Source organism: Syngnathus typhle, linkage group LG10 (genome assembly GCF_033458585.1).
Source record: "Syngnathus typhle isolate RoL2023-S1 ecotype Sweden linkage group LG10, RoL_Styp_1.0, whole genome shotgun sequence".
Lineage (NCBI taxonomy): Eukaryota > Metazoa > Chordata > Actinopteri > Syngnathiformes > Syngnathidae > Syngnathus > Syngnathus typhle.
Window position 1 is genome coordinate 6,686,663 of NC_083747.1, and position 13,844 is coordinate 6,700,506.

General features: G+C 40.7%; 1 protein-coding gene across 1 annotated transcript; it reads left to right on the plus strand.

The window, feature by feature from the left end:
• Positions 1–73: 73 nt before the first annotated feature.
• On the plus strand, positions 74–7,542 carry LOC133160894 (terminal nucleotidyltransferase 4A-like). The gene is made up of 12 exons (XM_061288983.1): positions 74–1,053; positions 1,633–1,756; positions 2,074–2,120; positions 2,468–2,588; positions 2,706–2,813; positions 2,893–3,021; positions 3,580–3,790; positions 3,935–4,061; positions 4,480–4,583; positions 4,703–4,899; positions 5,066–5,185; positions 5,437–7,542. Exons 1-12 carry the CDS (start codon positions 296–298, stop codon positions 5,824–5,826), a joined length of 2,436 nt encoding a protein of 811 aa, XP_061144967.1. The 5' UTR covers positions 74–295; the 3' UTR covers positions 5,827–7,542.
• Positions 7,543–13,844: the final 6,302 nt, after the last annotated feature.

Below are 13,844 nucleotides of genomic sequence, written 5' to 3' on the forward strand. Positions count from 1 at the left end.
TAATTTGACGCATGTGGCGGTGCTGAGAGGTGTGTTTAAAGATTTAAATCCCCACACATGCGCAGATGCAGGAGAGTGCTGCTGGGTGCGCCATTTTTGCTGGTTGACATGGGGAGCGGAGTTGGACAAGCCGTTTTTTAATAACCACGCCAGACTCCGGACATGAAGCTATTCAAGGATAACAAGTAAACCAGATCGGTAGGCAACCATTTGTTTGCTTGAGTGCAACGTGTTACATTTTGCCCACTTGCTTGCCATTTTCCCGTTGAGAGGTTGTCGGTCAAACTCGAGTCCGATGGATCCCAGGACCGCTTGGATCCAGCCGGAGCAGAAGGGACCTGCCAATTCACTATGGATGCACATTTGGGAAACGTCTCAGGGATTTGCTACAAATTCCGGCACTGACGACCGCATTCAGTACCAAGGCGACAACGTAACGTTCAACGCAATCTCAACAGCCTCCAGCGGTGATTATTGTAAAAGTGTGGCTGCTCCGACACCGTCGCCGCCGCTCGGTGTCGTGATCGGGAAACTGTCGAAGCGAGAAAGCGGTGAAGAGAGGGGGAGCGCCCGGAGGAAGGGCTCCTTGTCCCCGTCTTCCTCGTCTCTGGACTCGGAGGCCGAGAGCTCTTCTCCCTCCGGATCCTCTCTCCAAATAGACAATTTAAACGTCGCGGAAGAGGCGAGCAGGTTTTTACAGTACGGTGACCACAAGCAGGACGAGAACGACGCGAGGCGGCAGCAACACCCACCGCCTCCTCCTCTCCCTCCGCCGCCTCCTCCTCCTAATCCTCCTCCTCCGTCGCTCCACGCTGCTACTCAACATTGTCGCAGCAGGCAACAATCTGGCGGCCACACCCCCGCCAGGATGAAGAACCCACACGGGAACAAGCAGCGCCTTTACTATCAGACGTCGGGCCGGAGGAGGTATCTGAACCGAGCCAACTCGTTTCACGGCATCAACCCGCTGCTGACCCACGGCAGCGGTGGACAACGCGCAGACTCCTCCTGCAGCCTCTGGAAGACGAGGCGCTACAGTCCCGGGGTCAATGGGTAGGTCTGAGTAGGTACAGTGCAGGGGTCGCACAAGGCCCCTCAAAGTCTAGATGTGGTCAATTTTGGTGTTGCACGTGTCATGTGTTTTTAAATAAAATCTAAAATCAAATCATCCCTGATGAACCACTACTAATAAACTGGTTTTATATGGATGTTTTCTGGATGTGCAAAGATGCAACGACCATGACTATATTTCATTACTGAAATATTTGTCTATGTAAATCCCTGGTGAATGAAGATACTTGAGTTTCAGGTAGGAAAATAGTTTGCTCTACTTTCGGCTTTGTGTAAAAGTCTAATTTGTGATGCCGATTGCCTTCCCTTGACCACAGCTCTAAAGATCGCGTTTTACACAGAATGCTCTTGTTTTGGGTTTGAATGTCGAGGTCTGCTCAGGACAGAGGTGAATCTAGTCTGGAGCAATACAGGACCAGTGCAAGTTCCTAAACCCTTTGCCTTTTCACGAGGGTTGTCACTCATGACATTTTTAGAATAAATATTTCAGTGTATTTATTTTTTAACATTTTGTTACTTACTTGGACTGAATAATAAGACTGTCTCTTTGCTACCATACAGTCTCCATGAAGAGATAGTTGACTTCTTCAACTTCATGTCACCACGTCCAGAGGAGGAAGCCATGAGAAGAGATGTTGTGAACAGGATCGAGAGCGTCATAAAGGAACTTTGGCCCACAGCACAGGTTTGTGTTGGAAGGAGTTACTTGGGCACACCATTACAAATTTACGTCTGCATCGGAAACTGCCGTTTTCCCACGAGTCCCAGAATAAGTCTTTGCAAAATACTTAAATAATGCTTCACTTCCATACTCTGACAATTACAAATGTATGTTCTATTTAATTAATTTTAATTTGACTGGAGAGTATGGCCATTGTATAAAATTTGACTGACTGGCTGATTTGAATTATTTTCTCCCCCTTTTTATCACGTTCCCCTTTCTATCACTGTATATTGTCTGGCTGTCAACTCAAATTAGGATTATTTCAATGTTTTCTCTAGGTGGAGATATTTGGCAGCTTTAGCACAGGTCTCTATCTACCAACCAGGTAGTGTTCACTTTTGAACATTCATGCCTTTTCTGTCTGAAAACAAATTTTGTGTTATTGATAACTGAAAGAGGAAAAGCAAAACATCCACTTGCTGCTTGGCAGGACACTGTTTATGATTTTTTGTTTTTGGGGGAGTTTAAGCATAGCAACTGCTTGCCATCCAACCTGTTACTAATGAAAGCATATACAATGGTCTATAAAATATTAAAATATAGTCTGGGCACAATTTGTTCATTAGAAATTGTAACTAATTCAGGCTGAACAAAAACTATGCAGTCAAGTGGGTTTTTCTTTCCCCAATAAGTTGTTACATGAGCTCTCATACATCTTCCTTGGGTTGTCAGTGACATTGACCTGGTGGTGTTTGGAAAGTGGGACCACCCTCCACTGCAGGAACTAGAGCAAGCACTGAAGAGACACAATGTCTCAGGGCCATATCCTATTAAAGTTCTCGACAAAGCTTCTGTAAGTCACCGATCTCAGTGACATTTTGTTTGGTTGTTTGTTGCGACCGCTGGTTAATTGCTGTCTGTGTTTGGACACTAATTCCAACTGTCTCTTTGTCCCCCCCCCCCCCCCCAGGTGCCCATCATCAAGCTCACAGACCACAAAACCGAGGTCAAAGTTGATATCAGCTTTAATGTAGAGACTGCTGTCAAAGCAGCACACTTCATTAAGAGCTACTTAAAGGTAAGATTTCATACCCCTGAACAGTGTCCACGGCCATTTGTCATTTTTTGTTTCCTAATGCATCGCGTCGTTCTTGCAGAAATACACTGTTCTGCCACCCTTGATCTTCGTACTGAAGCAGTTCCTACTCCAGAGGGATCTCAATGAAGTTTTTACAGGAGGCATCAGCTCTTACAGTCTCATACTGATGGCTATCAGTTTCTTGCAGGTACACTTTTAGACCTAATGTGAGCATTTTAATTCTGAAGTGATAAAAACAATGCAGGAGGATCTTTGGAACATCAATGTAAAGTTTTGTTCTTATTCTGCTTCCAACAATTTTCTCTGGCTTCCTCTCGCATTCCAAATTGTCCATAGCGAGCGGATCAAAAAGAAGACCAGCGAAATCCATTGAAGAGTCAGCTTGATGCTGACTCCCACTTGATCTAAAAGACGAATACTCTTATACGTTTCAGCTTGTTGTTGTTGAAAATGATCAGTCTTTTCAGTTCAATCGCTAAATTCAGAAAAAGCGTGGAGTTCTAACAAAGTTCAATTCAAAGAGTTCAACTTTTTATTTGCAAAGTGCCCAAAATAAATTGGGTAGGCACCAGTTATACGTGCCCTTGATTGAGGACAAATGGCATCTATACCTGTATATTAGTCCACTTACTCCTAATGAATGATGTGGTAAAATGGTGGTCCCTTTAAGCAACTCTTACGATTTACCTGCCTTTGGATGTATTTTGATATGGTGCCATTTAGTTTTCTCTCATTTGCTGATCAGCTGCACCCTCGCATTGACACGCGGCGTGCCAACATCAACCTGGGCATTCTGCTGATTGAATTTTTCGAGCTGTACGGGCGCGACTTCAATTATATGAAGATGGGCATCCGGGTCAACGGGGGGGCCTACTTATCCAAAGAGGAGATGCTCAAAGCTATGGGGAATGGCAACAGGAGTTCTATGCTCTGCATAGAGGATCCAGTACAGCCAGGTTAGAAGTGATTTTTTTTTTGCTTGTCCATTTCACTGTATATTGTATCTCAATTGACACATTTATTTCGTACATGTTGTTCTTATATTTTACAAGACTACTTTTGTTTCGTTAGAAGTTGATGTGGGTATTTACCGTTGATAGGCAATGATGTGGGCCGAAGCTCGTATGGAATCTTGCAAGTCAAGCAAGTGTTTGACTTTGCTTACATGGTCCTGAGTCATGGTGTGTCTGCCCTTGCTCGGGCATACCCCAACAAAGAGTATGAAAGGTAGGTTATCCCTTTGTGTGTGTCTGTGTTTCCAGGCATGGGCAGATATTAGATTCTGACAGTGATAACCGTAAGCAAAAACATCACATTATTAAAATTATACCTCTAACTATTTTTAGGGACATTGCACAAAAATTTAAATAGCAAAAGGCATCCATATAAGTATGCCGGACCGGAGTTAGCTCAGGTCCTTTCCCTCCCCCTTCCTAGAACTTCTCACTCCTCTCTGATCTCTTCAAATACCTTCAAAAACAAAAAAGGTCATTACCGGTGACTGACAGTCTTACTGTTTTTGGAACCTTGACTTTTCAAAACCATGTTAATCAGCCCATGCCTATGTTTAGCTGCCAACACAGAGTATAAGGCCAAAGAGTCTGTTTTCATAAAGATTAATATCGCCACTGTTTTTGTTTTGCAGTACTTTAGGTCGGATTATCAAAGTTTGCCCGGAGGTTCTGGCCTACAGGGACTGGACTATTAAAACATGGGGAGCTAAGCAATATGCCAACCAGCAGAACCATGGTGTGCTATTAATTTAAAAAAAGAATTACCATCTTCTATGGAAGAAATAAGCTTTTGAATCAAGGATGTATTCTAAATACAAAAGTGTATCCTCATAATATACTCTTGTTGGCATTCAGATGTAGAGACTTGTGAGCAGGACCTTGCCAGATTGATGCTGGTTTCTGTGGAAGATCAGCGAGACGCGACCTCCCCCCTCAGTGCTGATTCCTCCTCGTCCTCTCCAGTCTTCCTCAACAGCCCTCAGCACCATTCTTCGTCCTCCTCCCCCAGCTCAAGTTCTTCCTCCTCCTCCTCCTCCTCTGGGAGTGACATTGTAAGGCCAAATAATATTTTGTCTTAAAACATTGAATGTAGAAATCAAACCGTTCATGCATTAAGAAATGTCAGGATTGTGTGGTCAGCGTTAGATGCCTTTTTTTTTTTTTTTTTTTTTTTTTGCATCCAACTCTTGAAAGTAAAGATTTCTTTGTTTCATTCAGGAGTCTGATCCCCCTCAAAGCACTAATGGAGTCCTTCCCCAGTCCCTCAACTTGGCTCAAGTCCATTTTATAATGCAAATGGCTGCACATCCAGCAGGCTTTATCCACACCCCACCACAGGTTGGTTTCATCAGTTGGCAATCATATTATCATATATGTCAAACAGACTAAATATGGATTCCGTATGTACTTTATTAATCAAGTGAGGGGAATTGAGTGTTGCGCATGACTGACACCCTCCTCCCACAACACACTGTTTCGGTTTTGCTCTTAAAAAAAAAAAAAAAGCCTCATTACATAACATTTCAGGTCCAGGTCCAATTGTCCCTGAAAACCTAACCCAGTGCTCTCGATCCCTCTCTGATTGCCAGTTCTACCATGAGAATCTACCATCAGTCGGCATGGTGCAGCGACAAATGGCACAAACTGCAGTCTCCCAGCACTCCAACTCTACAAGCCCTCTACCCAGCCCCCTCCACCAACTCCACCACCCCCAGTTGGGAGGGCAGCACCAGCATGCCTTCACCATTCGCCCAGACTCCCAGGGCTCATTTGAGCCACAGAAATTTGGCTTCAAGCACAACCAAAGCAGTAACCTCCGTGGTCAAAACCACTCCCAAGGTAGTTTCAGTCCCCAGCGGCGCTTTGTTCCTCAGGGCCACAATACGGAACCAGGTTTGAGGAGCCAGCAGCAGTATAACTGCAACACCTGGCGACGCAGGAAAAGGGAAAATCTCCTAGCGCTGAATCAGAGCAGATGAAGCATTCAAGAGCACTGATATGATCTACTACTTTTAAAGACCTTGCTCGGGTCATCACAAACTGTTGCATAGTAAGCTAGTTTTTATGCAACTTTCACTGGGCGTCAATTCAGATTGTTTCAACTGACCGCTACTCCATTTCTGCTTCTGTTCTGCCAGCACGAAGCAATTCCTTACCTGTGGCAGGTGAAGGACTGTGGTCTTAACTGTACTTGTAGAGCCTCAAAGGTTTTCCCTTTAGAAACACTCCCTCCACATTGGAAGCACACCAGCACCAGAGTTGAGTTGACAGCCCAGACATGGTCCTCACCACTGTCACTTTCATTAAGCCTGTCAGAAAGCCAAGTCCATGTGCCATAGTAGTGAACGGGTTCATCTAGCCTTACCCTTGGTCCCTGTCAGTTTTAAATATTGAGCCTTTTAGATGAGTTCTCCCCCTTAACTAATTTCTTACTCTGAATTCATCATTCCTATTGCAACGCTCTTACAGCTTGAACGCCCGATCTTTCGAGTGAAGCGACGCACTACCTTTCTAGCTATGCAGCACAACGCTGACTCGATGTTTTTCGGTGTGATGGCACAAAAACGGATCTTCTGAAGTGCTTGAACTGTGATGACTTGTTTGAATGTACTGAGTCGTGTTTGTGTGTTGAAAGTTCGCTCGTGTTTGTCACGGAGGGATTTTTTGTTGTTCACATTGTCACTTTAATTTTGTTGCATTCATGTGCAATAGTAGGTTGCTTTTATTTAATTTATTTCACAATTTTAGTTTTTCCTTTTAGTGTTTTTCCCCCGACCAAACAATTTATTTTATTTTCTCCCCCTCCCCCTTTTGTCAAATCTCATTGACCTGTGCAATATCTGGAATTTTAAGGGCCTTGATTGAATGTGTTCTGCTTTCCAACTCAACTTCAACACTGCTGTAGTGGTATGAGAATTGGGCCAAAAAATCTCATGGCATTTACTGTTTAATCTACATCACATTACAATCAATTAGAATGAACACATTTGTCTATCCCCTGCCCCTATCCAGTAGTAGTTTTGTTTGTTTTATTTGGGTGTCTTTCCATGAAGCGGGGTAATGTGGAAAGATGATTTTCTTTTTTTTTACCATTTGTTTCCTTTCGTCGTTTCAAAACTATTTGGTGCTACTTCTGACCAGCAAAGTGCTTTTGTTCTGCCTTTATCTGCTTTAATTCTTTAAAAGCAAAAGGCCCACTGCCTTCTTGGAAGACCAAATTCCCCAATACATAGCTGAAACTCTCGTTTAATGTTTCCCGCTAGATTTAGTACCGCATCCATTGTCACAGAATTGAGAATCATTACAAATTGTAAGAGGCCCATTAACTTTGATCTGCATGTTTTAAGTCCAAACCTAAACCTGTAAAAAGTCTTTATGATGGCGAGGGAATGAGGTATGGCTTGTTCAGTGTTGCAGGAGTTTAGTGGCGCCTTTGACAAAACAATGTTTTGCCAAGTTGTTTTGGCATCCCGAGTACCAAACTGATGCGATTAGCATAGTACTGGAAACATTTTTGGGGCAGCTTTTGTTAAGATATCCCAAGATGATCTGTGAGTGATTCCATCTTTATACACCAAACCAATCCCACCTTGTATCTGTGTAATTAAGGATGTGTAAATGACTGACTTATAGCTGTATCCTTTTTTCCCAAGTCTTAAGTTTTTCTATTTTTTTAATAAACTTTTTAAATGCCATTTTTTTGATATTGTGTATTATGTTGATGCTCAACAAAGTGATCATATTCATGATTTTTTCTCTCTCCTTTTTTTCAAAGGTACTAGAAAGAGAAAAGATATAAAGACTTTTCTCACTGTATTTTGGAAAGAAATGTAACAAAAAGTGCAAACTAAGACAATGGGATTTTTCCTCACTGCATTTTGGAAAGAAATGTAACAAAGTGCAAACTAAGACAATGGGAACTTTAATTGTTTTTATTAGATCATCAGGATCACCGGCGCCACTCTTATTGAGGAAAAGTTGTCAGAGACTTTGTCTATGTACTTTTGTCCATGTACCCGGAATTGTATATTGGACATTCATCATTTCAAATTTAAATTAGTGCCCAATATACAAACTGAACTTGATCTAGATAAACTTGCAGGGAAATTCTAGATTCCAAAAACTGAATATGAATACCCACAAAATTTCCAGTAATTCTGAATGATTGGAGTCAGTCAAAATATAAAGTACGTTTGAAAACACAACTGCAAATATGAGAGCAGTTTAATTTATGTGCCTTGTAATTCCTGTAACACACAGAAGAGAGCACTGTTGGACTGTTTTATTTTGCCAATTTACTTTTAAATGGTAACCAATGAACAAGAAAATGTAATCTCTGCTGAACAATTTTCAAAACAACAAATGAAATGCATGCATGTTGTATCCGACCCTATTCAGATAATTTGCGGTTGGATGGATGATAAAAGATGACAAACGCACTGGACATATTTAACTCTACAGGCCCTTATTAGCTAACATAATGTACTTTGCTGTTTGGGGAAATTCTGATTGGATTTAAAAAACCTTCACTACACTCAAGTTAGGAAACCTTTACATGAGAGAGTCTTGGGGAATAACAATACATGTACCAGTGTTACCTAATTAGCATACAATGTCATTTATAGAAAAACATATATAGAGAGATTACAGGTACATTTATTAACATTTTTGAAAATTTTGCAGGACATTTATAATGTGGGCAGAGAGATGTTGGTTGTTGACTTGAGCTCTGATCGCCCGCTTTCAAGCTAGTGGTTTCCTTTTCTATCTTTTTCTGAAATTAAGTGGATAAATGGTTACATTAAAGATCAATGGACCCCCATCGCCTGTTGTAGGGGAAGTCGTGGTTGATCATTAAGGCAAATGACACTGGCCAGCTTGGGCACTCTATACATTTCTGACTGTGACAAAGAAGTTAATGTGAGCTCTCGCTCTCTCCCCGTCTCTGTATGTTTAGTTTCTTTTTTTGTTTCTCATGATGTGGAATGTTTTTTTTACACCGGTGTTCTCAACGACCTCAAACCTTATTCTGTTTGTCAAAAAGAAACGTCGAATGGATTTCCTTGGGTTGTGCTGTCGATCTTGTTCTCCCAGTGAGTGTTTGTGATCAAAGGCCCAGCTATGTTTGTTGCGCTTTCAAGACATTTCTATCAGGAAGCTATTTATGACTTGAAGCCACCATGGGATGTTGTGTGCACAAAAGTGTACAAACCACTCATACACAAGTCAGACATGTATTGCTTTTCTTTTCCATACATATCACATCCTATAAACTATATATATATATATATATTTTTTTTATGATATATTTTTACTATTTTACACACAGCTATGTCAATAGTATGCAAAGTGGGAATGCCAGCAGTGATTGAGTTAATGCCATGAGAGCCACTGACTCTTCGTGAGCTGCTGGTAGCTCAAGATCTACTTAATGGGGCAGCCCTGCTCCACAGAGTCCCCATTATATGACTACAGTAGTCTACTTAACCATTTACAATTAGATTTTTCTGTTGATTCTTTATAGTCTTTATATTTTACCTTGGATAATAACGATTTCTGCCCAGGTCTTGTAATAACATCACTAATGAACAATAGATACAGTAGAATCAGCATTGTAAAATGTTTGTCTTTACCATTTTACTTTGAACATTTAAATCGGAGTTTTGTATTACTGCTTCCATATTTGCTTTTTTCCCTCTGTTGGCTTTATAGATGGAAGCACTTAAGCAAATCCATCTGCCACTCAAAGATAATTAATTTAATAAGTGTGTTTACAAACATTGCATGATGAGAAAGAGCTTTGAGGCATGGCCTTCAACAAGCAACAAAATAAATCTGCTTGTTGTTGGATCTTGTCTATTTCACAGCATGTACTGTATGATGTTCTCTCTTTAAAAAAACACAAATTGATTGAACAGGACAGCAGCATTACTTTATTTTAAATTACTTACATAACCATGGCAGCTGAATAGTTTCTTTATTCTTGTTCGGATGTAACAAAGCTTCTCATGGCCTCATGATGTTTTCATTTGCCCTTGGATTGTGTGGTTGCGTGGTTCTGACAACAATATCCAGACAAATCTTTTGAGTAGCACTCATAGATATAGCTTATAAGAGAACATTTAAAATCTGGTTGACATGGCCGTACAAGGCCATGCTGCTGTGGCCATCCCAAGAAGAACTGACTGATGTTTCGCTCCAAGACCTCAACCGTGGATATAGGAATCTCATATATCAGCAGTGATCTCAGCAAGATTCCGTGCTGATAAATGCATGTCTAGGCCTAGAAGTGCTGACATGTCCACTGCACACAACCAGGTCTTAAAGTCCTCCTAGGTTGACCTAATAGCTGCTGTTCCATCTTCTCTAGGGTCTTCACAGGCTTCTCAGAGACTGATGGGATAAGAACAACATGGATGCGATGCCTGTCCCCTACCTTCCTCGAGGCAAGAGATTTGGATTTGGCTACTTTCTCACTCATGCAATGAGCTCCTCCAGACCTTAAAGGAGAAAGCAACATTCCGTCACTGATGTTGCTGTAACCATCAGATCGTCCATGAAGGCTCTAATCAGGGTAAGGTGCATACAAATCATTGCTTACATTAAGTAAACTTACATCCGGGCTAAAGCACAATGCAATTCCATAAGGCCTTAATCTCTTTGTGCCATCCATCACTCTTATCAGTACGCTTTGGGGAGGACACTATTCACATAAGTGCCGTTAAACAAAAGGAACTTCCACTCTGCTCGACACGAATTAATAGCACTCACTGAGCGTTTGGTCGCCACTAAAATGGCATATGTTTTATAGGTTATAAACAATTCCAGGAATGAGCCTAGTATGACACAACCATCCATTACAGAATTTCTAAAAGTAATTATTTTACTGATGCCTACAAATATGGTGTGGTTTAAAACTTGCTCCAAAGAATATTTATGAATCATTATGACTGCATGCATGGGGAGGTGTAGTACTTTGCTATTTTAGCAACAGAAATACGGTACGTCTCCTTTTGCCAGAAAAAGGTGGTTTGATGCCACTGCTGCTGTAACAATACACAAAATACGTGCAAGATGTCCTCATTACATCACAGCCAATACATTGTGACATCAGCCATTGACGTCCGAATGAATCTTTCAAAAAAATTCCTTACGCATCAAAAGAGCCCTTTGATGCCGCTTTGCATCATTTTATCTTCTCATCCGCTTTCTGGTCGTGAACAAAGCCCAGTTGGAGAGTTAAGCAATTAAAAGTAAGTCACTGCTGTCATGAAAACTTTGCAGTGATGTTCGATGGGGATCTAAATCTTTGCCCAGGAAGATTAATCATCCAACATCAATTTACCTGTCACTCTTCCATCCAGTATCTCAACCCTGCGGGCAATGTTTATCCCAGTTGTCAAAGTGAAATACAGCCCCCAAGACGCCTTTATTTTACACCATCATGCCTTTTGATCTCATTCGAGAAGTCAATGAGGTTGGGATTGTTGTAATAAAAAATAGTGAATAGTGACAAACTAAGGCTCATAGCCATTCTCAAGGTTGACCTTGAATAAACAAAGATTTATATAAGTTTTAAATTAAGAGGTTATGTAAAAGGTTATGTTGGTCTTGAGCTTTATAAAAGAAAGCATTATGTGCCATTTACTTGGGACACTGGATCAAGAAAGCTGCATTACTGCACTTTACTCATATTTCCTGTTCATGTGGGTGGTTTGAACAAATAAGTGATATAATCATGTTTCCAAGGAATCTAGTATACTTGACCTTTGATGAATATCACAGCAGTGTTCTTAAGATCCCCTATATAGCTAAAGAGAAAAACAGTAAACGTTTCCTCTGTCTGTATGTATGTGTGTGTGTGTGTGTGTGTGTGTGTGTATGTGTATATATATATATATATATATATATATATATATATATATATATATATATATATATATATATATATATATATATATATGATCCTAAGTTAAGGTAAGATCCTTTCATTATGAAAACCTTTAACCTTTCAATTCCTTTGGTAAAGGTCAGTCAGTGCATAAAAGAATTGAGCAGCATTTATACACTGGTGTGACTGCATATTTTTTTAAGCCCTTATACTGTATATTTGATTTGCAAAAATACATCTGCTTGAAGAATTCGACTGGAATATATCCCGCCGGGTAGTTGCAGGGCCGCCAGCTATCACAAGCTAACAGGCGTCTGAGGAGCCTCTCTGGTGGCAGACAGGCCTCACTTTCTTGCTTGAGGAGTAATAACGACACTGAGCTTTTCGATAAATCGTGGCATCCAGGGGAAATGGGGGTGTTGGCATAGCTTACATGCCGTAGTGCTAAAAATGGGCCTAGTAATAATAACGACCTCACAAATGCGCTGTATACCAATTGATGCAAACAGAGGTGCCACATGATTGGAATAGCTGCCCCCAATAGGCACTACATAAGCATAGGTGTGCAGTCAGGTCACATTTAGTACAGAATGACAACAAAATACCTAATAAAACATGTCTTACATCAAGATGAATAGATTTGATGATGTCTAAAGTAAAACATGCACACCTTAAAGGTTTTATTTTAAGGAAAGTACTTATTTTGTTTACAACCACCATAAAGACATCTAAAAACATTTTTTTAAAGCAGTGATTCAATGCTTTTGACAAATTAAAGCATTATATTGGTAAATCAATACAAGTTACTATGCAAAGGTGCATAGATGCATTTGCGCTTGCGCTTAAAATGCCCAAATGAGAGAAGCTGTGTTTGTTTTCTTGACCTTTACTTAACCCCTGACAGGTCAATATCGTCCATTCGCTTCATTACCGCTTGTCTTCATGTGTGAATGAAGGCGAGCTCTTCGCCTTCCTTGTAGTCTATTTCTGTCACTGTTCCTGTCACCCGAGAATTGAAGGGGAAAGGACCCCCTTATATTTTAAAAATGAATTCAACTCCACAGTCAACAATCACACCGTGAGACTTTTCTATTATGGACAGCTGGCAGTGTTGTAATTTAATATTTGCTTTTAGCACTCCTAAAAAATGCCTGTGCATTGATTCGTTGTTGCTCATTTGTGTTTTATAAAACGGAGTCTTTGTCCTGTCATTGAACGCAAGTGGAACTATACAATACAGTAAACGCAGGACGCCAAATCAGAGTTTTATAAACTTTACCCAAGCTTAGGTTGGACAAAGATAGTAATTCTGGGGGAGCGCATAGGTGACAGCTAACTGAGTGAATCAATGTGCTTCGTGCAGCCTTTAAATTAAGGTTTTATTGAGTAGTAAACTAGGAGAGCACGCTTCAGTGCACAAACATGGTTAGAGAAATCAATGTCCTTGTCCACAAAAAAAAGAGTCAAGTTAAGTTCTTTATTGTACTGGATGTTGGTCAGGTTGCTGTCCAACATCACACAGGCAATGTTCCATGTTGTGATGTCCGATCCCTGAATCCTTTCCAATCTGATATTCATTAAAAGCAATAAATTCATGCAAGTATTGGTGATCCTGATACTTGTATGTGTAGATACTCTTAATGTGTCCGTTACTGCATTTAAAACAATAACTTCATAAAGAATACACAATCCGAACCCATATTGATTATGCAATTATTTATTTATTTGTTTTAAAAGCTGAAGCATAAAAACTGTCATCTCTTCTTTCTTGTGTCGACGCAAGCCTTGATGCACTTTTTAGGCAATTTGGCGCCATGCTGAGCATTCCGACATACCGAGGATGGTTTCCTTTGACATGTGCCTGGCTTACTTGACATTGAATGGCTGGAAGTAGATCACTTTCCAAGTATTGGTGGCAGGTAGTGTGATGTAATTTTGGTGAAATTGATGGAGATGCGGGGAACATAACTTCTGTGAACAGTGGGACACAAACCCCACCGTCACGATAAGGTAACAGATCAGATAGTTTTCATGATTATAGTGACTTTAATTGCTGAAGAGGAAATTCAGCGTATCTTTTGCGATTCCTATATTCTGTCTTGCACA